This window comes from Phoca vitulina, unplaced genomic scaffold, assembly GCF_004348235.1.
Source record: "Phoca vitulina isolate PV1807 unplaced genomic scaffold, GSC_HSeal_1.0 scaffold96, whole genome shotgun sequence".
NCBI lineage: Eukaryota > Metazoa > Chordata > Mammalia > Carnivora > Phocidae > Phoca > Phoca vitulina.
The window spans coordinates 1,587,296-1,614,391 of record NW_022589799.1 but is presented as its reverse complement, the minus strand read 5'-3'; the positions used below and the strand labels follow the sequence as shown (position 1 = coordinate 1,614,391).

Genomic DNA, 27,096 nt, shown 5'->3' with positions numbered 1-27,096 from the left:
AAGACTTTTTGCTTTTGTAATTTAAGACGTCAACCCCAGATGCTCGGTGTAATATATGGAAAGATGCTATACTTAGCCTGACTCGAAAGGGAAAGTTTAGATGCCACAAACATAGGTTACTGTGACACATATACATTTCTCTGTCAAATGAGTAATCTCGGAAAATTCTCTTTCCCTCCATTCTTGGGGTCGTTTCGGAGCTCCTAGACTACGTTTCCCAGGACGCCCTGCGCCATGCCCCACTTCGCGCCTCTGGGAAGGGGGCCCCGTGAGTCTCTGGGCGCGGAGCTCCGCCTCCGCCGCTGGGGGCGGGGCGACGTCGGACTCCAGGAGCGCCGCATGACGCACTTCCTCCGGGGGTTGGGGCCGAATCGCTGTGTGGCGGGTTCGAGTCCCGCCTCCTGACTTTCGCCCCTAGCCCCTGAGTCCCGGGCGGGGCGCATTCTCCTGGTACCGCCTCCACGGACAGGGGCGGTGGCACACCTGGGACTTCACCATGGAGGACTACCTGCAGGGTTGTCGAGCCGCTCTGCAGGTAACGAATCCCGGTCTGTGATCGTAAGGAATGAAGCATGAGGTCCGGAAAGAACGAAGATGTGGGATCTGGGGAGCCCCGAAGGTGTGGGGAGGGAACACGGAATTGTGGGGAGGGGGCTTGGGATCGGATCAAGCTTGGGGCCGGGGGGAAGTGAGGAACGAGAACCTAGCTCTGGGGAATGCTGCTCCGTCTCCCGGGTTTTGGCTGCTGCCTTTGGGGTCTCCCCAAGAGCTGCGAGGAGGAATCGTGGATCTGGGACCTGCATCTGAGCCTCTGCTCACTGTCGCCTGTGTCAGTTCCGTCAAAAGGTGGAGCGGCTCTGCCGCCGCCTGTAGTGCCGCGCGAGGTGTATTTATCCTTTTCTCCCCGCCCCTCTTTCAGTTCACCACTCACCCGGCCTCCTTGGCCCATTGGCCTCCAGGTGAGCCCCGGAGGTACGAGAGAACCTGTGCCCACGGCCTTATTGCTTTAGAAGAGCTGTTTCTGTCTGGCGGGTGGAACTCATTCTAGATTAGAGAATCATGTTTTACTTTTTTTTTTTTTTTTTTTAAGATTTTATTTATTTATTTGAGAGAAAAAGCATGAGAGGGGAGAGGGTCAGAGGGAGAAGCAGGCTTCCCGCTGAGCCAGGAGCCCGATGTGGGACTCGATCCCAGGACTCTGGGATTATGACCTGAGCCGAAGGCAGTCGCTTAACCGACTGAGCCACCCAGGCGCCCTAATCATGTTTTACTTTAAATCTGTTTTTAAGCTAAACATGCTCAATACTGTAGGCATATGTGTTGTTGACCCAAAACTTGCATTCTTTGCCTCCAGTTTTATTCTGTGGCCTTAACGCACATAAATTACGTAAGAATCCCCCGCCTGGAAGGGATAAGCCCAAAGTGTGTTTGGAATGAAAACTATAAGCTTGACTTATTTTTGGTACTTACTGTGGCTTATTTTTGGTACTCTGAGTTAGTTGGAATCTCCCAGCCATGTGGACTGGTCAGGCAGCATTTCATTTGGCTGCTATTCCCAGTTAGCAGAGAGGCTCTAGGAGGTCACCTGGCCCCCCCCACTTCAAGTTACACTGCCCATGTGGAGACCTAGACGGATGGTTGACTATGCTTTCCTTTCTAAGTGTCTTAAACTCTGCAAATTCCCCTGGCCGATAAATTCTGGTCTTTAACAAATCCTAAAAGTCACCTATTTACTTCTGTGGACTCGACTGCTGAAGCATAGGGGTGAAGGACAATTTTAATATTACCAATTGCACCAAATTTTTCCTTCTGAAATACAGATTTGGGGAAAGTTGATTTAATGCATAGGGCAATTTGGAACCATTTCGTTTGGTTACCTCTGATTTCCACCACTGGGAGCTCATTGGAGGACCAATGTAGAATCTTTGTGGCACTGTTCTGAGTGCTAAGCAGTGGAATTTTTCCCCCCATAATAACCCAAATGAGGGGTCTCCTTTCCACCATTTGGAAAAGAGCCCTTGGACCCGAAACCTCACCAAATAGCCTTTCGTGGCATGCATCTATCTTTCAGCATCTATGCTTTAGAGTCCCCCCAGGTTAACAGCATATCTCCTACAGCAGTATGAAGCTGAAAAATACTGGGTTTTTCTGGTATTGCTGGTATCCTGACCTTTTTTTGCCTGCATTCATCTCCTAAGGAGCAAGATCTAGATCTTTCTTTTTCTGAACTTGTGAAGGTGAGGTTGTGTCTTAGAGTTCTTCTTATCACACAGCCTAGCCAGGGCTGGGAGAAATGAGAAAACCGGACTCTAGGAATGTTAGTGGAGGAGCTGGTGGCAGGACATGCAGGTGGTGGCCCGCAGCTTAGATAGCTTTTAATTATAGAAGTGGTAAATGCACACAGTGAGAAAACCGAAGTACAAAGAAGATATGAAATGAAAAAGAACAAGATCTTTTCTTCTCCTCCTCATCCCATTCCCCAGAGGCCGCACTGTTGTTTCGTGTGTAAAGAAAGACATGATTTAGACAGAGATTCTGTTAAGTTTGAGTGTTTCCATTAAGCTATGTTAACTTTTCGGGAAATGTGGATGCTTGACTTTTACACAGGATAGAGACAGCTTATAACCAGCCAACTCTCCTGTTGATACCAGATTTTTTTCTCTGGCATCTGATACCAGAGACATTGTCTGCAGCCTCTGCCACAACGATAGTAGGATGTTCCATTTAAAAGAAATCCTGTTTAGGGGCGCCTGGGTGGCTCAGTCATTAAGCGTCTGCCTTCGGCTCAGGTCATGATCCCAGGGTCCTGGGATCGAGCCCCGCATCAGGCTCCCTGCTCAGCAGGAAGCCTGCTTCTCCCTCTCCCAATCCCCCTGCTTGTGTTCCCTCTCTCACTGTGTCTCTGTCTGTCAAATAAATAAATAAAATCTTTAAAAAAAAAAAGAAAGAAATCCTGTTTAACTAAATGTCCTATTCATGGTGACTCATCTTTCACTACTAGTGGGGAAGAACCTTTGCTTCAGGGTGGAGCCGCGTTCAAGTGTAGGTATTCATCCAGCAGCCTTCAGATAATCCGCGTTGTCTGCACTGCTCATTGTGGAAGGCAGGAATCGGGAGTGGCTGGCTATCCTGAAGACACCATAGTCCTTTCGTCAGTATCGGTACCATTTTCTCTGCTGGGAGGGCTTCTCTATCTCTGGCTCCCTGTCTCCTTTTTTTCCTCCCTCATTAACTATTTTGTAGAGGAGGCACCAGACCATATTCAGCTTCAGAAGGCTGGTAGTTGCTTTTGCCAGCCCGAGAGCCCATCCTCACTCCCTGCATTGAGGTCACAAAGAGCATCAGGATCTAGTCATTGTGACTAGTGGTTTGGGTGGTTTTTTTGTTTATTGGTTTCTCTGTTAGGAAGAAAAGTTTATATTTACTTGGGGCTCTCAGATTGTATTTCTTCCATTGGCAGCTCAGGTTTCCTCATGCTCTAAGTATAGCTGTATCTGTGCTCACCCCTTCCTCTGATGGTCAGAAAAGCAAGATTATTTGGCTTGTGCTCTCAGCTGGTGGAGGATGCGGTGGGGTGGGGGTTAAGAGTTACACGTTTTTCCTAAATGAAGAGAAGGGTGCCTTATAAGTCGGGCAGCCCAGGACAGTTTTAGTTTATTCGCACATAACCATTTATTGCATCCCTTTTCATTCTCAAAGTGTCCCTGTTTGAACAACAGAGTGTTTAGTCGCCAAAGTCATAAACTATGTTCAAGATTAAGATACATGCCCACGAAAAGATAGCGAGTTCCTTAAGGTAGGAGTTCCATATGAGTGCTGGCAGCTGGAGGTCTGGAGGAGGAGGATTGCTGTGGTCTGGGTGGAAAGGGAAGGTGACACAGAGACAGGGGCTTTAGGTGGCATGAATGGACCAGGAGGGACGGGTAGAGAAAGAAGATGGAAGGCAGCTCATCTTTCTAACCACCCAGTAGGCACTTACAGGCTATCTCATTTAATCCTCATAACAACTTCATGAAACTGGTTACAGTATTATCATTTTTAAAACCAAAAATGAAGCTTAGAGAGGCCCAAGTCCCACAACAAGTAAGAAGCAGAGCTGGGGGTGGGGGGTGCGCCTGGGTGGCTCCGACCGTTGGGCGTCATGATTCCCGGGGTCCTGGGATCGAGTCCCACATCGGGCTCCCTGCTCAGTGGGGAGCCTGCTTCTCCTTCTGCCTGCCGCTCCCCCTGCTTGTGCGCTCTCTCTCTCTCTATCAAATAAATAAAATCTTAAAAAAAAAAAAAAAGAAGAAGAAGAAGGAAAAGGAGCAGCAGCAGAGCAGGGATTTAGCCTAGTCTGTGGTCTCTTCAAATGGCAGTTCTGCTGCTTTCTGACAGAGAAGAACAGAGTGCGAAGGTCAGAGCTGGGAATATGCACAGCACGTTTTGTGGGTGGTGCATAGACCGGACAGGCTGGGGTGGTGGTGGGCCCTGACAGGGAAAGGAAGGCCACCACAGCCTCTGCTCAGTCCTTTCCAAGATATGGCAAAAGTCCCAGAGGATTGCTTTTGTATTCATTCCTTATGGCTGCTCTCTTGGCTTGCCTGAGCAAGGGATTAGTTATTCACCTTCCTGTGGATTTCATTTCTCCTCAGAGTCACAGACTTAGTGGTATGTGGTCCCTTCTTTCTGCTTTTCTGCTTAGCCTTCTCCATGCTGGGGATCTGACCGGTTCTGATTCAGCTGAAGCAGCACTAATGTGAGTTTTGGAAAGTTTCTTTGGGGGCCCAGCACTAGGTCTGTCCTGCTTGCTCTGCCTTTTCTCCGTTCCGCATCCCTTTTTTCTCCAGAGTCAGAACCATATGGCCATGCGTGTTTATGATACGGTTCCCTTTCTAGGGAACATGGTGCCCGCCTTACTGCTTCAGTGAGCTCGTTATCTCTGCAGCCACTTACGTCGAGTGCTTTGTTGCCACTTTGGTCCACAGCCATCTGGGCAGTTCTTGGTATCCAGGAAACAGGGGGACTTTCTCTGGTACCCGGAGGAGGAATTGCAAGTTAGAGGAGTAACTGTAGGACTGAATTCTTGTATAATGTAGGAAAAGAGTTTAATATTGGAAAGAATCTCCGCTCTCCCCTACCGTTCAGTATGGGCAGGTCTGGGCTGCCACCCTTGTGAGGTAGGCTTAGAGAAACGGGTGCAGGGCAAACTTTCCCCAGAAGTCCTCTCTGCAAAACCTCGACAGGTAACCTCTGCCTTTTGTACTTCTCTGGGGGTTGGGAGTAGGAGATGCGGAAAAAGGTGGTTTAAAAACAGAAACCTGGGGCACGTGACTGGCTCAGTTGGAAGAGCATCTGACTCTTGATCTCTGGGTTGTGAGTTGGAGCCCCATGTTGGGTGTAGAGATTACTTAAATAAAACTTAAAAAAAAAAAATCTATTTAGGGCAATTTATGGCACCAGATAGGGCAATTTATACCACTAGAAGTCTTATAAAATTGTACCTTTCTGGCTGTAGCTTCCTGGGGAAGGGAGGGGAGTGGGTAACAGCCAAAGAGGCAAGATGATTCTAGGTTCACCTAGATTCCCTTTCCTCCTATAGTTACATTACTTGATAACTGTTGATTGCTGTGTTTTGCTGCCCTGAACCCCTTTCCTACTTTTTGAAACTCTTGCATCTAGCAAATCTTTCCTGATTGAAGAAGTCAGATTGTTTGGATTTTCACCTGTCTGTAACCCAGTAGTTCTCAGCTGGTGGTGATTTTTGCCCCCACCCCCACCCCAGGAATATTTGGCAAATCTGGAGACATTTTTGATGTCATTCCTGAGGGTGCTACTGGCATCTAGTGGGTGGAATCCGGGGATGCTGCCAAACATCCTCCCTCGCACAGGACAGCCCCCACCCACAACAAAGAATGATCCAGTCCAAAATGCCAGTAGTACTGAAATTAGGAAACTCTGCTATAACTGGTATGTCTCATTTTATCTCTTATCTCTTCCTCTGTCAGAAGCAGGCTGAGATAGAAGTTCAAAAATAAACTGGTAAGAGAGAATTCTTGTGCCCTAAGCTGAGCCATGGACTTTATGGTCTCATTATATCTGGCAGAATGCTCATTCCTGGAATGAAATAATAATTCCTTTTTTTTTTTTAAGATTTTTGTTTATTTATTTGTCAGAGAGAGAGAGAGCACAAGCAGGGGGAGCGACAGGCAGAGGGAGAAACAGGCTCCCCGCTGAGCAAGGATCCCAATGCAGGGCTGGATCCCAGGACCCCAGGATCATGACCTGAGCCGAAGGCAGATGCTTAACCAACTAAGCCACCCAGGTGTCCCTACTTCAACCTTTCTGTGCTCAGTTTCCTCATCTTCAAAACAGAGATAACCAACTGAGCCACCTAGGCGTCCCTGAAATAATAATTCTTAAAGTACCTACCTCTTTGGTTGTTTTGAAGATTAAATGGTTAGTTCATGCATGTAAAAATATTAGAGCAATGCACGGCACACTCAATAAAATAAATGTTTCCGACAAAGCAAAACCCTGCTTTGTCTCTGCTATTGTGGGCACTGTGGTTTTAATGTATTTTATTTAAGATTCTGACAGCTAGGGAGATGCAAGAGAACAAGGTTAGGAATAGCAGATATTCCTCCCTCCTCGGTTCTTATTAATAGCTGGATTTTTCAAGCTTTAAAAATAAAAGTTCCAGGGCTCCTGGCTGGCTCAGTCGGTGGAGCATGCAATTCGTGATCTCAGGCTCATGAGTTCGAGCCCCACATTTGGTGTAAAGATTACTTAAAAATAATAGTAAATAATAAATTATAAAAATAAAAGTTCCAGCAGCAGCAGCTGTTCTTGTTTTTGTTTTTTTTTTTAAAGATTTTATTTATTTGACAGAGAAAGACACAGCGAGAGCAAGAACAAAAGCAGGGGGGAGTGGGAGAGGGAGAAGCAGGCTTCCCGCGGAGCAGGGAGCCTGATATGGGGCTCGATCCAGGACCTGGGATCATGACCTGAGCCAAAGGCAGACGCTTAATGCCTGAGCCACCCAGGCGCCCAACTGTTCTTGTTTTAATTTGAACCTGCTGGGGAAAGTGTCTGTGTCCTGGGTAGTGAGAGTGTTAGTTATATCTGCTTATCATTGAGGCTTCTCAGGGTTGGGGGAGTTTTCATGGGCTGGATGACTGGACTAGATTTTATTTTTACCTTCATTTTCAAGAGCTCTTCACCTCTTATGATTTAGAAGTATAAGGATGCTTTTCCCTATTTTGAAAATGGCAGGGGTCAAAGACCAGAAAAACAAACTGGGGTTGATATGGCTTGAATACATCAGCTACCTCAACTGCTCTACCTTTGATTTCTCAAGTGCCCAAGGAAGCATAAGAAGTTAGAGATTTATTTACTGCTATTCTTTTTTAAGTTGATAATCAAGGAGATGTGTAGTAGGAGAAAGGGCACTTTTCTACTTACTGGATATGTGTGGAATGCTTAAATTTAGCTAAACATGGGTGGCCTCCCAGCCATTTCCTCATCCATGAAATGAGGACCTGTAAGATTATCTGATCTACCTCCTCTGTGAAGACCAGTGAGAAGAGGTGTGTGAAGCCCTGCTCACATATAAGGTAAACGGAAATAGAAATGCTTCTGCTAGTGTCCCATTCTCCTTCCTCACCAGGAGTCCCGGCCGCTACACATCGTGCTGGGAAATGAAGCCTGTGACTTGGACTCCATGGTGTCAGCTCTTGCCCTGGCTTTTTACCTGGCAAAGGTGAGTACTTAGCAACAGAGTCCCTTAGAATGAAAAGATCTGGATGCAAGTCCCAGCTCTGCTACTTAACACTATTTAGTCTTGGGTCAGTTAAATTCCTTGACTTTGCTGAGTCTCAGGTCACCATCTCTAGAATCTGAAATGATACTATTTTGCAATGTTGCTGGGAGGATCAAATGAGTAGATGTATTTTGAAGAAATTGTAAATCATAAAGCGATATTCAAACTTATTGAGTTCTTCTGGGTACCAGTGGTCTCATGCCCAGGTCAGTTTTTGAGGACTGATAATCCCTTCTCTGCAGCATCTAGAACTAGGTCTTTTCCATGAGTTACCTTGTTGACCTTCATGTTATGCTAAGAAGGAGAGAGGGCAAGAGTTGTCCTTTTTTTTTAATTTTTTTTTTTGTTTTTTAAAGATTTTATTTATTTATTTGACAGAGAGAGACACAGCAGGAGAGGGAACACAAGCAGGGGGAGTGGGAGAGGGAGAAGCAGGCTTCCTGCCGAGCAGGGAGCCCAGTGAGGGGCTCGATCCCAGGACCTGGGATCATGACCTGAGCCGAAGGCAGACCCTTTAACGCCTGAGCCACCCAGGCGCCCTGGTCCTTTTATTTTTTTATCAACTGGGTAATTGTGGCTTTGAGAAAGTCAGTGACTTACCCAAGATCACATCTCCTTTAGTCCCAATAATTTTGTTATTTTTCCTGTTTATTCCAAAACATTGCCATGTGTTCTTTTCACTTTCCTTATCCAGACGACAGAGGCTGAGGAAGTCTTTGTGCCAGTCTTAAATATAAATCGTTCTGAGCTACCTCTACGAGGTGACAATGTCTTCTTCCTTCAGAAGATTAACATTCCAGAGTCCCTCTTGATTTTCCGGGATGAGATTGACCTCCATGCCTTGCACCAGGCTGGCCAGCTCACCCTTATCCTTGTTGACCATCATGTCTTACCCAAGTAAGTAGAAGGAAGTTAGGCCGATATTTATCATGTGCCATGTTGAGTTCTGATGATTAAGAAATAAAGAGAGGAAGAAAGAATTTCTGCTCTCGGGATCTCACAGGCTAATTGTAATTGCTGGGTCATATCAGATATAGAAAATCAACAGAAAATATTGTCAGTTCTCCAGTTATGCAAGTAACAAAAAGAAATAGAAACATGGAGAGGTGAAACTAAAGGAGAACTCAGAAATCATTTAAAGCTGCCTTTGGTATCACTATTTTGTGGCAGATTTATTGTAATAGAAGCTTTGGAATAATGGTTACTACTCTATTTTTAGTTTTTAAAAAGCAAAATTATTTCCTACATAAGGCAATATCTCATTAGTTGCATTGTGATGGGTGTTGGAGGTGTGTGATAACCGACACTCTAGAGGACAAGAGGTGCACGAAGGATGGGGTAGTTAAATATAGTCAAGGGGAGTAGAGGGTGTGAGGAAAGGTTTCCTAAGAGAGTTGACCCTTGATCTCACTCTTGAGTGTTTGCTCCTGGAGTGGGGAGGCAAGGTAGTTAGGAAAAGCATCCAGGCAGAGAAAGGAATTAATATAAGCAAAGGCAGACAGGCATGAAATAGCATGGTAAATTGGCAGAATTGGAATTTGTTTTGCATGGCTGGAGCATAAAATGTGACAGAGAAGTAGGACAGAGGAAGAGGTGAGACTAGGGAGGTCAGTGGGGGCCAGATTGTAGGCCCTGCCAAGGAGACAAGACTTGGTGTTAGGGTAGTGGGGAACTATTGGGAGTTAGATTTATTCCAGATCCTAACAAAATCAAATGTGCATTTTTCAAATGATCATTCAGCAGCTTTGTGGAGGACAGCACAGGGGGGCCCCAAGATCAGGAGTCGGTCTTTGGTTAGGAAACTGTTGGAATAATCCAGATGAGAGATACTGAGGGCCTAGAATAAGGCAGTAGCAGAGCCATGGTGGTGGTGGGGGGCGTGTAGAAAAGATAGAAGCCATGGAATCTGATGAACTGTGTGGAATTTGGGTATTAAGTGGATTGAGATGACAGGAGAGATTTAGATGTTGGATGCCAAGCGTGTCAATCCGAAAGGCAACTCCCAAGGACATCAAATACTTGTAGATACTTGTAGCTGATACTTCACCAAATTCACTTATACACTATTTAAAGATGACTTCAGTTACAACATGTAAGAAAAGACTTGAGAACAGGGAGGCAGAGGTAGAAGTGACCAAAGTTCTGAATGTTTGCCTAAGATGTGCATTTTCCTTCATGGGTGAGGTGGAGATTTGGTTAGAACCGGCTGGAGTGCCCCTACCCATCTTTCCTTCTCTTTGCCCTACCCCCCGCTTCCGCACACAGAGGTGACGCAGCCCTAGAAGAGGCGGTAGCCGAGGTGCTAGACCATCGGCCCATCGAGCAGAGGCACTGCCCTCCCTGCCCCGTGTCCGTGGAGCTGGTGGGGTCCTGCGCTACCCTGGTGACCGAGAGAATCCTGCAGGGGGCACCAGAGATCTTGGACAGGCAGACTGCAGCCCTTCTGCACGGTGAGGGTGGCTTTCTGGTCTTTCTGGTCGGGAGAGGGGAAAAGTCTCTTGTTTTTTTTTAAGTCTAGATCCTCATTCTTTTTTTTTTTTTAAGATTTTATTTATTTATTTGTCAGAGAGAGCACAAGCAGGGGAAGTGGGAGAGGGGGAAGCGATGTGAGACTTGATCCCAGGACCCCGGGATCATGACCTGAGCTGAAGGCAGATGCTTAACGACTGAGCCACCCAGTTTTCCCGAGAATGGAAAAGTCTAGACTTCCAGCTTGATCATACCCTCTCCAAGCTATCCCGTCCATTTCAAAGGCTGGGTCCTTTCAGGGGACAATTAGACATTAAAAGGCTGTGGTGAGGGGCGCCTGGGTGGCTCAGTCGGTTAAGCATCTGCCTTCGGCTCAGGTAGTGATCTCAGGGTCCTGGGATCAAGCCCCACGTTGGGCTCCCTGCTCAGCGACAGCCTGCTTCTCCCTCTGCCTGCCACTCTGCCTACTTGTGTTCTCTCTCTCTCTGTCAAATAAATAATTAAAATCTTTAAAAAAAAATGGCTGTGGTGAAAGCAGAAAGGAAGCACGGGACAACAGACCTAGAGGCTGCCTACTGCAGCATTGTATGATGGAAAGAGAACCAGCCACAGAAGCAGGGAACGGATTCTAATACCATTCCTGTCCAGGAGGTTGTTATGTGACCTTGCGCAAGTTTCTTCACCTTTCTTGTTCTCATTTTTTCCATTTGTAAAAAAAAAAAAGAGAGAGAGAGAGAGAGAATTGGATTAGACTATCTCTTCTGACTTCTAAGTTTCTTTAATGGAATTTGGCCTACAGAAGGGAGGTCATCTCTCTCTAACTTGGTTTCAAGATCTCTGATGATTGGGGTGCTCAGGCACCCTTTCTGCCTTTTCCCCATTTTCCTGCCTACATTTTAATTTGGATTGGGGAAGTCTTACTCAAGACATAGTCCCAGTTTCTTGTTTTGTTTTCAGTGAGTTTGCCACACGGTCTTCTCTATTATGTCCATCTGGTTTGAGGGTTATGTATGTGTTCTAGTGGTTGCGAATGGAAGGCCATAGGATTTGAGTTTTGTCTCGTCTCCACAGGAACAATCATCCTGGATTGTGTCAACATGGACCTGAAAGTTGGAAAGGCAACCCCAAAAGACAGCAAATATGTGGAGAAACTGGAGGCCCTCTTCCCAGATCTGCCCAAGAGGAATGACATCTTTGACTCTCTACAAAAGGCAAAGTTTGATATATCAGGTATGAAACAGTAAACTGACTTCTTTCCCTTCCACGTGAGAAAACAGATGGGCGAGACTTGTTCATCGTATTCTTTTTTTCTTTTTTTAGAGAGAGAGTAGAGAGTGCGCGGACTTGGGGGTGGGGGCACAGAGGGAGAGAAAAAAATCCTAAGCAGGCTCCACGCTCAGCATGGTCTCATGACCCTGAGATCAAGACCTAAGCTAGAATCAAGAGTCTGTTGCTTAACCAACTGAGCCACCTGGGTGCCCTGATTGTTCATTGTATTCTTGAACACCATTGAAACAATTTCAGAGCATGCATAATGATTTAAGCTTTATAGCAGAGAGAACCAAGGTAGTATGTGAGTCTGATCATGAACTTATCAATCATTTACTGGATTGTTCTATCCTGGCTATTGGGTAGGAAGAGGAGGAATATATGAGTGTCAGGTTTCTGGTCTAATCAGAGAATATAGGTATATAAGTAAAATCTGCTGAAGGAATACTAAATTATCTGAGTGAGATCTAGATGATTGTTTAGGGAAGCAGGAGAAACATTGAGGGTGAATATACAAAGGACAAAGGAGGAGAACAAAAATAACTTCCATAATTTTTTACCCAGATACCACCTGTTGACGTAAAAAAAAGGAAAGTACCACATGTACTTGTAGAAAGTTAAAACTATGCAGAAAGGGGAAACAGCAACTATTGTGGCTCAGTTATTTAAAATAATTTTTTCTTATGTAGTTACATTCTTGGTTATCTCCCCTATTCATTGCCCCTCAAAGAGAGGCTGTGTTTTTCCTCATCCTTGACCCGTCTTGGTGTCCTCACCTTCCTGGTCTGGGGACCCTGGGCTCTCTTGTTTGACCCCTGGTCTCAAATCCATTGTCTAGGACTGACCACTGAGCAGATGCTGAGAAAGGATCAGAAGACCATCTCCAGACAAGACACCAAGGTGGCCATTAGTGCAATATATATGGATTTGGAGGTAAGAGCAAAGTGGAGGTGTGGGTGGGAGAGAAAGCCCTCAGTTACGTGCGTAACCTTGCTCCTCACTCCTGGCTCCCCTCCATAATATATCTTGTACCTGTGTACCTTCTGTCACGTCTGCTGGCACTCCCACAGTCCATGACCTCTCACCGCACCACTGTGATAGGCTGCATACTGGCTTCCCTACTTCTTTTGCACCCTACAAACCACTCTCCCCACAACGGCCAGAGTGATCTCTTTATAAGATGTAGGTCCGAAAAAAACAAACACAAAACAAAAAAGATGTAAGTCGATCACATCAGCTTTCTCCCTCTGCTGCCTTTTCATTGCATTCCTTTTTTTTTTAAGATTTTTATTTATTTGTTTGTTTGTTTATTTGACAGAGAGAGAGCACACAATCAGGGGGAGTGGTAGGCAGAGAGAGAGGGAGAAGCAGGCTCTCCGCTGAGCAGGGAGCCCGACACAGGGCTCCATCCCAGGACCCTGGAATCATGACCTGAGCTGAAGGCAGATGCTTAACTGACTGAGCCACCCAGGTGTCCCTCTTTGCATTCCTAATAGAATTTAAAGGCCCTGCTGTGGTTTACAGGGCCCTCCTTGATCTGGCCCTCGCCTCTCTCTCTCCGACCTCATCTCCTTCCAGCCCCACTCCTGCACTCACACTGCTGTAGCCACACTATTTTCTTTCTGTTCATTGGAACCATTAAGCTCATTCACACCTCAGGGCCTTTGCACTGGCTTTTGCCTTTGCAGAGCTAGCTCTTATCACTCAGGTCTTAATTCAGATGTCTCCTCTTTTAAGAGGTTTTTCCTCACCACTGTAATTGACATAATATTCTCTGTGCTCAAAAATCTAACAGTTTTTGAATTTTGTTCATAGCACTTAATGGACTGATCTAATCAATTTCATGGTTTCCTTGCTTATTGTCCATATTCGTCTGGTAGTTTATCAGCTCCACCAGAGGTAGGACCCTGTTTCTTTTGTTTCTGCTGTATCTCTAGCACCTTTGCAGTGCGTGGCAATTGTGGGTACTCAGTAAATTTTGTTGACTGGGTGACTGAATATAACTTTGACAATGGTATTTCACTACCTGGTTCCATGTCATATTGATTTACATCATTTGACAACCTGATCTGAACACATTCCCTCATAGTCTGTACAGCTTTCTACTAAATACTAAGTAATTTCAAGGAAACAAAAGAGCCCGGTCTTTCCCCTTGCTGCCTCGTTTGAGAAACAAACATAAGAACAGAGAAGGCTTGCCAAGTAGCATACATTGACACAGTACAAATCGACACATTAGAAATGCCAGGGATAGAGCAAAGCCCTGATCTGAAATAGCTGGCAGTATCATCCAGTAGAAAAAATACTACCTGAGACTGTGGAGAAGATGAGTTTGGCAAAGAACGAAGGGCCAAGGGTGCAGGCATCCCGTGTCTGTTGTTACTGGTATGCCCCATTGTTCTGTTTTAGAATAAAAATAGCTCCGCGGCAAAGGCCTTGCTTGTTTGATGGCAAGAACAGGAGAGCCTTGTATGTGCCCGGCATGTTCCTTACATGATCACGCTTTAAGTTTTAAAACAATCACTTTTGGGGCACCTGGGTGGCTCAGTCGTTGAGAGTCTGCCTTTGGCTCAGGTCATGATCCCGGGGTCCTGGGATTGAGCCCCACATCACGCTCTCTGCTCCACAGGAAGCCTGCTTCTCCCTCTCCCACTCTCCCTGCTTGTGTTCCTGCTCTCGCTCTCTCTCTGTCAAATAAATAAAATCTTAAAAAAAAAAAAAATCACTTTTGATAAAGGTTCTAGCCTCATTTTACAAATGAAAAAACTCAAGTCCGAGGAGCTTACTATACAACTCCCTGATTATATAGCTAATAGGTCATAGAGCTGATTTTCAAACCAGTTCTCTCTGAATCTAAAACCTATATTCTCCCCGTTCTACCTGCTGCTTCCCAGCACATAAATAGCACAGAGTCAATATGAGATACTGTTCTTATGGAGTATAAGCCCCAGGTTAACATGGAAAGAAACCCTTCGTGAGCATGTTTTGTCGCTGGTGACAAAGAGGGTCCGGCTGAAGCTCTTATCACTGCCCTGTTTCTTCTCTTTCAGGCCTTTCTGCAGAGGTCTGGCCTCATTGCAGATCTCCATGCTTTCTGCCAGTCTCACAACTGTGATGTCCTGGTCACCATGACTATCTTTTTCAACACTCACAATGAGCCAGTGCGGCAGCTGGCTATTTTCTGTCCCCATGCAGCACTCCGAATGACGGTGAGTCTGTCCCTTCTACAGCCTGAAGTCCCTACGGAGCTCTGCTTGTACGCACCACCCTGTGCTGTACAGACCTGTCCTTGGGGAGCGCCGGGTGACTCAGTCTGTTGAGTATATTGTCTGACTCTTGATTTCCGCTCAGGTCATGATCTTATGGGTTGTGGGTTGGAGCCCCACATCGGGCTCAGTGGGGGTCTGCTCAAGATTCCCCCCCTCTGCCCACCCCCTTGCGTGGGCACACACTTGCATGCATGTGTGCACGAGCTCTCTCTTTCTCAAATAAATAAATCTTTAAAAAAAAAAAAGACCTGTCCTTGGTTCTTGTATTTTTTTTTTAAAGATTTTATTTATTCATTTGAGGGAGAGACAGAGAGACCACAAGCAGGGGGAGAGGCAGAAGAAGAGGGAGAAGCAGACTCCCTGCTGAGCAGGGAGCGCAACATGGGACTCGATCCCAGGACCTGGAGATCAGGACCCGAGCCAAACGCAGACGCTCAACCATCTGAGCCACCCAGGCACCCCTTGGTTCTTGTATTTACACAGACGTCCCTTGACGTATTTCCCGAATCTTCCCTCCTCGCTTTTCCCCATTCTCTCTACATGTGAATATCCTTAATCATACTGTTGTTGAGAAAGAAAGATTCCAAAGACAATTAGAGACACAGTTCCTGTTTGAAGGAACTTGAAATCAGATTAAAAAGCAGTGTTATAAATCTGGAGTTAAAACTCAATTCTTGGTCTAATCATTAATTCCTCATCCCTGAAAACCAGTTCCTTTCTTTTTACCCTATTGCCTTGAAAATGGGAAACACCAGAGATGCCTTTTCTACTACTTAACCATGCAGGGATGAATTACTCTATCTACTGCTAACTCTGTAGAGAAGAAATCCAAGAGCAGGTTTATTTTCTTTCCTGATCTGTTTGGCCACTTTTCCCACTACTTCCCCTTTCTTTTCCTCTGTTGGTTACTGATTAGCCCAGGGAAGAATTTAAGAGTGGGCTTAAGACAGTCCAGGAATGTTTGGGATTTCTTGGGCAGTGTGAGGACTACCAAAGACTGGTCTGCATACAGTCAGATAATCTTTTGCTTCCAGAGAAGGTTATGTCACCCTTTCCTTTTCTGGAAGTAAATGTAATTTCATTTAGTGGAAGGTAGTTTGGCACTGTGGAAGGAACTACAGTTTTATTTATTTATTTGACACAGAGAGAGAGAGCGCACAACCAGGGGGAGTGGCAGGCAGATGGAGAGGGAGAAGCAGACTCCCTGCTGAAAGGGAGCCCAATTCTGGGCTTGATCCCAGGGTCCCGGGATCATGACCTGAGCTGAAGGCAGATGCTTAACCAACTGAGCCACCCAGGTGCCCCAAGAACTATAGTTTTAAAAGGCAGAAGGACATGTTTTCTCTCCCAGATTTGCCACTTACCTGCTCCTTGAGCTCAGGCAAGTCAATTGACTTCTGAGTCTGTACATGGCATAATATCACCACTGATTAGTCTGGTGTGATCATTAAACACAAGATCGTATGTAAAGCACATTGCGGGGCACAGAGTAAGCAGGCAGCAAACAGTGGCTCTTACTAGTCATGTCATGAAGGCAAGGGTGCTTTGGCCATAGGAAGTGCCTCTCCCACCTTCTGAAATGTCCCTGCCTTCTCCCCACCACACCCCCTTTGTGCTGTCCTCTGAAGCTGTGCAGATACCTGAAGGTTCCCCACTGCACCCCTCTTCTCACAGTGTGCCCTCCCTTCTCCTCTCCCTCCTATGGTAGAAATTATATAAAAGAGTGATTTAGAACACTGGCTTTAGTGGTGGACCTGGGTTCAAGTGTCAGCTTTGCTTCGTTCAAACTATGACCTCAGGCAATTACTTAATCCATCTGAGCTTCTGTCTCCCTACCTGTAAATGAGGGTAATACCCGTACCCATCTTATAAGGTAGTGGTAACGATTCAATGAGATGATATTTGTAAATGGTCAGACTCGGCACTGTGCCTGGAATACCTTCCACCCCCACTTTGATCTGCTCATTCTTTCTGCCTCTGTCTTGCCCCTGACTTCAATCTAGATGCTTGTCCCATTGTAACTAAGGATGGAGATCAAGTTTTTAAGCACTTGAAACAACGCTAGGTCAGGAGCTGGGGGTCCTGGGTTGTGGTTCAGCCTCTCCCATCATCTACGGGATTTTGCTCTCAGATACTTAAGCTCTTCAGGCTTGGGTTTACTTATCAATAAAACGAAATATATGATCTCAAATGTTTCTTCTGTTTCCAAATACTATGTGTATTAGCTAATGTGCCTTTTTCTGAAGCAATAATATTGAACTCTGGATGATTTAATTTAAAAAAAAAATGTTTCTCTGTAAGAGAAGTCTCTATCTTAGAAACCGCAGCTGTTTGCTTCCGCACCTCATGTACCATCTCCCCATCTTGTCTCCTCTTTAGATCTGTGGAGTGCTGGAACACTCCCACTCTCCATCCCTGAAGCTAACCCCTGCCCCAAGCACCCACCCTCACCTCCAAGCCTATCTTCAGGGCAACACCCAGGTCTCTCGGAAGAAACTTCTGCCTCTGCTCCAGGAGGCCCTGTCAGCGTATTTTGACTCCATGAAGATCCCTTCAGGGCAGCGTGAGACAGAGGGTGTGTGCAGGGAGCAGGCAGACAAGGAATTGGACAGGGCAGGTAACTCCCTGGTTCCTGGACTGAGTCAAGATGAGGAGGAGCCCCCACTGCCCCCCACGCCCATGAACAGCTTGGTGGATGAGTGCCCTCTGGATCAGGGGCTGCCTAAACTCTCAGCCGAGGTCATCTTTGAGAAGTGCAGTCAGATCTCGCAGTCACAGTCGACTGCTGCCTCCCTGTCTAAAAAGTGACTGCTGGGAGGGGACACGATGGTGAGAGAGGTTGCTTGAACCACTTCAAATGCATGTTTTGAGATGTGTCGGCGGTTCCGTCTTCATGGCTCCGGGATCTGGTGTACTGTGTTCATGAACCGGGGAGAAGAAAGAAGTGAAAGAAAAGAGCTGCTCTGGGGATGGCTTCCTGCCTTTTCTGCAGATCTCTACCCATCAGACAAATCGTATTATTTAATTTAAATCTTCGAATCTGCGCTGACTCTCCTGTATTTCCCTGGCCAGGGGCACAGTATGATACCTGCACAGTTCCAGCAGAGCGGCACAAGAAGGTGTACCCTCAGTAAGGCTCTGTGACAGAACCAGTATCTCTCATGGAACCAAACATCCATTGTCTCCGTGTATTCATTTATCCTCTTCTTCATTCAGCTAGATAGAAAATAGAGTGTGCTTTGCAAACTCCTATTCCGTTTTCATCCTTCAGCAGAATCCAGCTCCATGATTCCTCTTTCTGTCCCCAGTTAGGTGACGGTAGCCGAGGCTGAGGTAGCTACATTTGTATTCTGAGCTGATTATGACTCTTTTAAGATCAGTGGGGAGCAGCTAAAAGACCGTTATCTTCCGTCCTGGTCAACCGGCCTGGCTCTCAGTTTCTTTGGATCCCTCGGTCCCAGAGCCACAGGGACCCCAGAAAGACCCAGAAGACCCCTGGTGCTTGAGAGTTTGGGCGACACCCAGGAAAGCCTTAAGACCACATAGGTACTCTTCCCAAAAGACAGAAGAACTGCAGTGAGAGCCCGGCTCTGGGCCCTGCCTTAGCGGCCCGGCAATTTCTCTTCCATCCTGTTCTCTTCTTGCTCACGTTGAAAGAAAGTATGGAGTTCTAATACCAACTGCCATGAACTGTGGGTCTCTTGGTAAGACACTTCATTTCTCTAGGCTTCATTCGCCCCGTCTGTAAAACTAAGGATCTGGACTGGATGTTCTCTGGTATTCTGTGATCTGCCTCTTGGTGCCATTGCTTCTCTCCCTGCTTCTCTGTATTGGTTTGTTTGTTTCTGTTCTCCCTGGGAATGCTCAGGGTGGCTGAACTGTGTGTATTTATATGTGATTGTACCAAGGGACTCAGCCTCACGTAGCATGTACGGCGGTATGATTCATACCATAGTGACCCAGCAGAGAACTCCCCCATCGACTTGTTCTGCATGTGTAGAGTCTCCCTTTTCCCTTCAGACCAACCTGTTCCCCTTTTTCTTGCCCCACAGCCCAGCTTCATGTAAGTTGCCCGCGGTTCCACTGAATGGGGGGGTGCGTGAAACAGTTTTGGCATGATGTCTTCAGTATGAGGGGGATGGTGTGACTTCACTTTGAGGGGATGATGTCTGTAGCCATTGGAAGGTAAAAATAGTGGTGTGATTATTGAACCAAAGGAATTTATGTTTTGTAACTTGGGTACTTTATTTTGCATTTTGTTAAAGTATTAAATACATTTTTTTTCCTGTTTGGGGCCTTATTGTCTCTTCTTACCTCTGATAATGGTTTCAGCCTCCTCAAGATTCATCTCCCTTCTTCCTGCTGTATGGAATGTCTCCATTAACTTTTTTTTGGGAATGAAGAACAACAGTCTTCCATCTCTCCTTATCCTCGGCCGTTCATCTGTTTCTTCTTCCAGAACCCTCTTAATAACGGCGTTCCCAATCTTGCTTATGCTCAAAAAGCATAGTCTTAAAACCAAAATGTTTTTTACCATTTCCTTTTTTTTTTTCCTTTCTTTTTCTTTTTTTTTAAAGAGCAGCTTCCAGAAGTTATAAGGAGTCTGGGAGGGAAAGCAAACTGCCTTCCTCGACTCCCCCAAGACTAGCCACTTTAGAAAATGTCCTCTCTTCCCTAAAACCCGCCCCCACATAGGCAGGGTTTTTCTTTTGGGCAAACCTGCTGCTTGGGAAGGGAAAGGAAGGGAGGTGGCAAAACCTGTTTGAAGGTGAGGTTACCTCCCTTCCATACTTCCCTCCGCCTTGGAGGCGAGAGCAACAGTGAGACAGAGAAAAAGAACACAGAAGTGCTGGGGACCTGGGACAACCAGCTCCCAGACAGCTGCAAGTGTTTAAGGGAGACAGGAAGACGTGTGAAGATGGGAACCACGCAAGAAGCGGGAGAAAAGACGTTAGACCTTGGGTAAGTAAGATCTGGCTCACTTGATTGGAAATAAGCAACGAATAGTCTTGAGGGACTTTCCCACCGTCCAGCTCTGACCAGGGCAAATCTTGGCTTCCTGGAAGAGATGTGACTGCAAGAGAATGAATTTGCAGAGAAGGGGTAGGGTCGCTCTAGGTAGGAAATGGGGAACTGGGGGTTTCAGGATAAATCCCTATCGTTTTGTTTTTAAAGGAAGCTTCTCTATTTTGTGTCAACTGTGCCTGTTGTCTGTTTTCTAACACCCACTCCCCAGAATGGCCCTCTGGAAAGCTGACCTAGAAAGAAATTTAGGTGCAGGTACTCCTTCCCAGCAAATCTGTCTCCCTCCTTACCTTCTTCCCCCACCCCTCCACCTCTGCCATGGTTTTCCCTCACCACTCCCCAGTGTGGTGGAGGAAAGGCAGGCCTGACGAGGTGCCATCTTCCCCAACTCTGCCTGGTGACAGCTGGGCAGGTCTGTCAGGTTCCAGCCAGGTGTAATGTGGAATATCCCTACCCACTCTGTAGGCGGAGCAACGCCACAGAGGTAGATACGATTAGCTGGACATTCCATCTTCCCTCTGCTCCTAAGCCCCACAGGAGGGTTCATCTGTCTCCAGGAAGTGGTGGATGTGGTAGAAGTATGTCCCGGAGACAAGCTCTGACGTCTTTTCCAGTATCTCCTACATACAGCCCAGTTCCCTTAAGACACTGCCTAGTTGGTCTCATGATCACCCCCTCCCCCCGGGGACTCTTAGGGCCAGGGAGAATGCTGAAGCAGTGGGGCCAGCCGCATCCCTGAGACTTGGGGGACTGGAGCTGAAGGAGGAATGGCAGGATGAAGAATTCCCCAGGTGAGGACTGTGAGGGATGCTCATGAATGGCTGGCCGGAAGGATGAATTAGGACTTGAAGGAAGGAGGGGTTCAAAGAAGGCAGAGGGGATAAGATAAGATAAAATCGTGGCGGGGTGGTTGCTGGGTAGCTCAGTCAGTTAAGCCTCTGACTCTTGGTTTCAGTTGATTCCATGATCTCAGAGTCTTGGAATCAAGCCCCGCCTTGGGCTCTGCACTCAGCAGGGAGTCTGCTTCCCCTTTCCCTCTCCCTCTGTGCCTCCTCCCCACCAGTCCCTCAGCCCTGGCTTGTGTACTCTCTGTCTCTCTCTCAAATAAATAAATCTTAAAAAATAATAATAATAATAATTGTGCCTTGGCGAGAGGATTGATAAACTGATACCTGGCTTGATTCGTTTCACCTGCATTTCTGCCCCTTTGTAATCTTTCCCCTCTAGGTTTCTTCCTGAAGAAGTGGACCCTTCTGAAGATCCTGACGATCCTGAGAGAGACTCACAGACAGGTAGGCCTCAAGTTCTTGATTCTAGGCCAGTGAAGGGCTGTGCCGCCCTCATCCGTTTGTGGTTCCCCTGCTCTTTCCTCAAATATCCCGTTAAGTTCTTTAGAATTCACCCCATATATCACTACCATATGCAGGAATTCCAGCCTCCCCTGCCAACACACACATACTTTTCTATTCTTTTCTCCTCTCTCCTGACCCCAGGTACTCCCAGCACTTTAGCCCTGTGTGGCCTACGTCCCATGCGTAAGCGTCTTTCTGCCCCAGAGCTGCGACTGAATCTGACTAAGGGGACTGGAGGCGACGGAACTTCTCCCACGTGCTCCGAACCTTCCTCTCCTGATGGCAGTTCTGACCTGGACGTAGATGAAGTGGAGACCCCGTCAGACTCGGAGCAGCTGGACAGTGGGCATGAGTTTGAATGGGAAGGTGGGAAAGAAACCTGAGGCCTGAGCCAGTACAAGTGGAAGCTAGAGTTGAAGCTCAGGGTGGATTTAATGGGACGAAAGTCAGAAACAATAAGGTGGGGACCAAGTGGTAAGGTCAGCAAAATTAATTTCCTCAGAACGGAAAGGTAGAGTCTGTAGATGCAATGTGAGAGTAGTCAGTAGGGGGTGGGGAGGGTCCTTTGTTTAGGAAGCTTTTATTGAGTGACTGTTACATGCTATTACTGGGCGAGAACCGAGTTCTAAGGGTGAGTAAGATCCGTCCTACCCTCAGGGAGTTCTCTGTTTAGTAAGAAATTAACACATATACAAATAAGTGTAGTTGAAGATTATGGTCTACATATGTATAGGGGACGGTCAGCAGGGATATGGACAAGATCAGTTCTGCCTGAGAGGCATTAGCAAAGACTTCACAGTAGAGGCGATTCTGAGCTGGTCTTTATCAGGTAGCTGGGGAGGCATTCTAGGTAGAAGAAACAACTTGGGTAGGAACAGGGCATGTTGGACATGTTGGGGAATTCAAAGTATTAAGTATTATGATATTAAGGAAAACTTTGTTTCTTCTCTACTCACGACACTTCCGACACCAAATGTATGGATTTTACCCACACCAACCACTTCTCCACTTTTCCAGACATCAACAGGGCATCCTAGAGTTCACCTGTGGTGCTTGACAGGAGTTAGGACAGACCCCACAGGTTAAGGGCTCACCCACAAGATTGCCCTCGACTTCAGACACAAATCACATGTCCAAGTTGTCACCTGAACTTCTGAATCAGAGTGCTGTGTTAAGTTGGCAGGAGTCAAATCATGGAGGTCCTTGCTTCCACACTGAGGAGTTAAGATTTTATCCTGTAGGCAATGAGAAATCACTGAGTGGTTTTAATCAAGGGAGTAACATGATCAGATTTAATGGATCTAAAGAGGTTGGAAAAAACTTAAGGTCCGTCAGTAGAGTATTGATTCTAATATGGTGCATCCATGCAATGGAATACTAAATACTAGGCAAGCTTTTTTTTTTTTTTTTTAAGATTTTTATTTTTTAAGTAATCTCTACACCCAACATGGGGCTCAAACTCACAACCCCACCATCAAGGGTCAGTGTCGCACACGCCACCAACTGAGCCAGCCAGGCGCCCCTAGACAACCATTTTTTAAGATGAGGCAGCTGTTTCCATTGCTATGGAAGGGTCATGCAGAATTAGTGGGTATAGTATATTGCCATTTGAGTAGGAAAGCTAGGGTAGAAAACAAAGCTTGCTCAAGCTGTGGGGTAGAGGGTGGAATGGAGTAAACAGACTAGAGACAGGGAAACCAGTTAGGTGGCTAGCACTAAGTCCAGGTGAGAAATGCTAAGAACCTGAATCAGGACAGTAGTAGTGGAAAGAATGATAAGAGAATATAATGGAGAAATATGGAAGAAGATTTGGGGTCCAGTTGGCTTGAGGGCTGACAGAGAAGAAAATCTTTGATACCAGTTTTCTCTCTCAGCCAGCTAGATGGATGGAGTCATTCATCCAGAAAGGAAATATGGGAGAGAGGAGGAAGAGAATGAGTTCGAATTACACTTGGGTCTGGTGGCTTGGAGATGACAGAAAGACACAAACTAAAGATGTCCACTCTAAGCATTAGGGACATGGATTAGAGGGGCAAATTTGGAATCATCACCTTACTGGTAGTTATTGAAGACATGGGAACAGATGAGCTCACCCAAGGAAAGGCGTGGAAAGAAAGAATCTAGAAAAAAACTAATACTGGCAAGGGCCATGGACCTACCATAGTGCAGGGTTACCTCAGGGCCAGTGTCTAGTGAAAAAGTGAGGATCGTGAGTCATAGGAAAGAGAAACCAGCAAGGCACTGGATTAATTGGACAAACTAGGGCTAGAGTCCTAGAAAAAAAACTGAGGAATGAGCGGTTAGAGCAATCAACTCTAGGAACCTGGGGAAGGTAGAAGATACTGAAGGCGTGTACCGTGCCTTATCGAGCCTTCCCCATCCCTCTCTTTCAGATGACCTGCCCCGGGCAGAGAGTCTGGGGGTCAATGAGGCAGCAGAAAGGCTGGGCCGGGGTTGTGTGTGGGATGTGGTTGGAGAAGATGGCCGTCACTGGAGGGTGTTCCGGACAGGACAGCGGGAGCAGCGAGTGGACATGACTGTCATTGAGCTCTACAAGAAAGCCCTCTCTCATGGAGGTAATGGCTCGCATACGTGGAGGGGGGAGAACTGTGACTTCTTGAATCAAATGCCGAAGTTGGAAACTCAGTTCCTGGCTTCAAAATCCTTTCCGTAACTTCCAGAGATCCTCGGAGTCCCTCAGCCTCAACAGATGTACTGTCCTACATAGTTGTGGACTGAATTTTCCCTTTGTCCTCTCCAGGTTACCATGGTGATGGCCTCAACGCTGTTATTGTCTTCGCTTCCTGTTACCTACCGAGCAGCAGCATCCCCAACTATACCTATGTCATGGAGCACTTGTTCAGGTTAGGTGGAAGCCCTGAAGGGCTCCAGGGGGATGTTAGGGAGGGAAAAGGAAAAAAAAAAAAACCCTGGGGCGCCTGGGTGCCTCAGTTGGTTGAGTGTCTGCCTTTGGCTCAGGTCGTGATCCCAGGATCCTGGGATCTAGCCCCACGTCGTCAGGCTCCCTGCTCAGTGGAGATCCTGCTTCTCCCTCTCCCTCTGCCGTGCCCCTGCTTGTGTTCCCCCACCCCCGTCAAATAAATAAAATCTTAAAAAAAAAAAAAGAACCCCCTGCACGATCAGCAGCTGACTGCAGAGTCTACAATAATCCCTCTCGCTCCCCACAACCCCAAGCGTGTACCTCCCTTGACAGTTGTGTCTCCCCCCAGGTATATGGTGGGAACTCTGGAGCTGCTGGTCGCTGAAAATTACCTGCTTGTTCACTTGAGTGGAGGCACGAGTAGGGCCCAGGTCCCACCTCTGGGCTGGATGCGCCAGTGTTACCACACTCTGGACCGGCGGTGAGCCACGGGGACAGGACGGCTGCAACTCCCGCTGCACTTTCTCTTTCCCTGTTTCCATTCTTTCCTCTTCCATTTTAGTCCCTTCCTCTTTTCCTTGTCCCTCTACAACCCTTACCAGGCCTCTCCTGTCTTCTGAACTCTCAGAGTCAGGGAAGTCTGGTTTCAGATCTTGCCTCTGTCATTTACCTGCTCTATCATTTACCTTGGGCAAGTCACTTAACCTCCCTGGGACTCAGTTTCCTTCTCTGCAAGATGGCAACGATGATGCCTTTTCCAATGGCCATGGTGAAAACCCAATAAATCGGTGTGGCGTGTTGCCGGCCACACAGAATGTACCCCTTCCTTTTCTCCCCGTCTCGCCATTTAGTTTGCCGCCCAGGCCGCCATCGTATGCTGCTCTCCGCCTTCATCCCTGACCCATATGGCTTTGTTCCCCGCGATGTTCCTTTTCCCTTTTTCTTTCCCCCATCTTCCCTTTGCTCACTTTTCTAGCTCATTCTTTTTTGTTTTTGTCCTGGTCGTGGGGGGCATGGGAAGAGGGGAGTAGTCAAGAATTTATGTGAGGGTAGGGCACAGGAGGGAGATGGGGCAGAGGGATTCTGGCAAGGGAGTTGCCTAAAAATCGGGAGCACGAAGGGCTAAACTCAATGGGTGGAGCTCAGATTACAGGCCAAGGAGTGGGGACTAGACCCAACTGCCAGAGAAATCTAGAAACTGCAGATGTGAAGGAAGTTAAAGCACAGAACATAGCTCCACCTGATCATCTGGCATGAAGGTGGAAGAAGAATAGAATGATCTCCTTCCTATTCTGCAGGCTCCGGAAAAACCTGCGCGCCCTGGTGGTTGTCCACGCCACCTGGTACGTGAAGGCATTCCTGGCACTGCTTCGGCCCTTCATCAGGTACCAGCTCTGAGGCCAAGGACCTCCCTGCCCCCATGTTCCAAATCAAGATTAAGAAGATTTTGCCCCACCCTGGCTCTTTCTAGCCTTAACCACGCTCTGCTTGCCACATTTCCCTTTGTAAGGGTCTCCAGGAACCCTCTTCCCAGTAACTTGGTTTATCCTCTCTTTTCAGTTCCAAGTTCACACGAAAGATCCGTTTTCTGAACAGCCTGGGAGAGCTGGCCCAGCTCATCTCCTTGGATCAGGTTCACATCCCTGAAGCTGTCAGACAGTGAGTCCCAAGCTTGAGGAAAGTTTGGGGTGGGATGTATAAAGCCAGTTCCTGCTTTCTTAATGCCTTGGGGGAGATGCAGAGGAACTAAAAGATAGAGGCCCTGCTTCCACACACTTCGGTATATCTGGGAAAACTGCACCCACCCAGAGAAGAAATTAAGGCTTGCATCCAACAAGAACAAATGAAAAAAAAACTATACATATAAGTGCTGAGGCATCAGAGAATAAACGAATATTCACAGCACAGAACTTAGAGGAGATTGAGATCAGCCATAGAAGTTAAGAAGTCAAGAAGGGCAGTGAAGAGAAAATACCCAGTGGGGAGGTACTAGGGAACAAAGGAGCCTGATGACCACCAGCTCAAGCACCCAATCTTCAGACTCTTCCAATTCTTTGGCTTCTCTCCCAGACCAGTGAGTAAAACCTAGGTCCTGCTCCTGAACTATTTTTTTGTTTTTCTCTCCTAGGCTGGACCGGGATCTCCATGGCTCAGGAGGGACCTAGAGGAAGACAGGAACCAAGGGCCTTAGAACCAAGCAAAGATTGATCTGCCTATGCCCTAACCCTGAAACATCTGGGCTGTTCCCTAAACCATCTCATCCTCAACTCCAGTACCACTGGACCTTCACGTTTCACTGGGGTGTCATTCCTCTCATGACCCTGCCTTCGAAGCAGGGCTCCAAGGTCCGGAACCTGATCTGCCTGGTGATCATCATTTCAGCTAGAGGGGTGCATGTAGCAGCATCTTGTGCAGGAAAGGGGAAGGCTGTGGGTTTTGGTCCTGCTTCAGCTGCAGAACCTTGGGCAAATAACTGCCTCTCTCTGAGTGTCCTTTTCCTCCCCTGTAAATGAAGGTGCTAAGACCCTTTCCACCTGGGGCATTCTAGCAGTCTGTGAAGCTCCGTGAGAGGTGGAGGGGAGGGCAGGGCTTAACTGACCACGCAGCCTGCTGGGAACCAGGAGTCAGCTCCCTAAATCTTGAAGAACCGCGGTTTCCTTCTTTGTCACAGCTGCTGCCTGTGAGTCTGGGAAGGAGTGCTTTCAAAACTTGTACTTTTGTCCTCTTGAGTCAATTCAGATCTGTAGCGGTTAATAAACTGCGATGCGAGATTTAAGCCCTGCTCCAAGGAAGTGCCCTACTTGCCCGGGCCCCTTACATCACAATGCGTCCGTCGGTTCTGGCACGGAGTTCTGGCCGCAGTGGTTCCTAAGCTGAAATAGCTCATACCCGGGTCTGCTCCGCGAGGGCCTGGGGGAGGGGCGTGGCGCGCGCGTAGGAGTCCCCCTCCCCCCACCCTCCGCGGGCCGCGGTTCAAACGACCCGCCAGGTCGAGAGCGGAAGGGAGCGAGAGAAGGTAGGAGTCCCGGC

At 47.2% G+C, this 27,096-nt stretch overlaps 2 protein-coding genes across 3 annotated transcripts; both read left to right on the top strand.

Annotated features, from left to right (window-relative positions):
• Nucleotides 1-321: 321 nt before the first annotated feature.
• PRUNE1 (prune exopolyphosphatase 1) lies at nt 322-19,093 on the top strand. Of its 2 annotated transcripts, XM_032397084.1 has the most exons (8): nt 322-535; nt 7,649-7,741; nt 8,496-8,698; nt 10,067-10,251; nt 11,342-11,500; nt 12,378-12,472; nt 14,590-14,748; nt 17,188-19,093. In XM_032397084.1, the coding sequence occupies exons 1-8, from the start codon at nt 497-499 to the stop codon at nt 17,614-17,616; spliced, it is 1,362 nt and encodes a 453-aa protein (XP_032252975.1). In that variant the 5' UTR covers nt 322-496; the 3' UTR covers nt 17,617-19,093. The 2 variants fall into 2 exon arrangements, with proteins under 2 accessions (XP_032252975.1, XP_032252976.1); XM_032397085.1 differs by lacking the exons at nt 322-535; nt 7,649-7,741; nt 10,067-10,251; nt 11,342-11,500 and having other exon boundaries at nt 8,623-8,698.
• A 119-nt stretch (nt 19,094-19,212) lies between these two features.
• Nucleotides 19,213-26,279, top strand: BNIPL (BCL2 interacting protein like). The gene is made up of 10 exons (XM_032397086.1): nt 19,213-19,770; nt 20,529-20,624; nt 21,061-21,125; nt 21,327-21,551; nt 23,579-23,761; nt 23,947-24,049; nt 24,416-24,547; nt 25,365-25,451; nt 25,627-25,725; nt 26,195-26,279. Exons 1-10 carry the CDS (start codon nt 19,727-19,729, stop codon nt 26,229-26,231), a joined length of 1,071 nt encoding a protein of 356 aa, XP_032252977.1. The 5' UTR covers nt 19,213-19,726; the 3' UTR covers nt 26,232-26,279.
• The last annotated feature ends 817 nt before the right edge of the window (nt 26,280-27,096 follow it).

Bases quoted from the DNA above. Each gene is read 5' to 3' on its own strand.
- PRUNE1 (XM_032397084.1), top strand. From the start codon at position 497: ATGGAGGACTACCTGCAGGGTTGTCGAGCCGCTCTGCAG. The intron at 536-7,648 runs GTAACGAATCCC...CTTCCTCACCAG, and splicing joins GTTGTCGAGCCGCTCTGCAG to GAGTCCCGGCCGCTACACAT. The intron at 7,742-8,495 runs GTGAGTACTTAG...TTCCTTATCCAG, and splicing joins TGGCTTTTTACCTGGCAAAG to ACGACAGAGGCTGAGGAAGT.
- BNIPL (XM_032397086.1), top strand. From the start codon at position 19,727: ATGGGAACCACGCAAGAAGCGGGAGAAAAGACGTTAGACCTTGG. The intron at 21,552-23,578 runs GTGGGAAAGAAA...CCTCTCTTTCAG, and splicing joins GCATGAGTTTGAATGGGAAG to ATGACCTGCCCCGGGCAGAG. The intron at 25,726-26,194 runs GTGAGTCCCAAG...TTTCTCTCCTAG, and splicing joins ATCCCTGAAGCTGTCAGACA to GCTGGACCGGGATCTCCATG.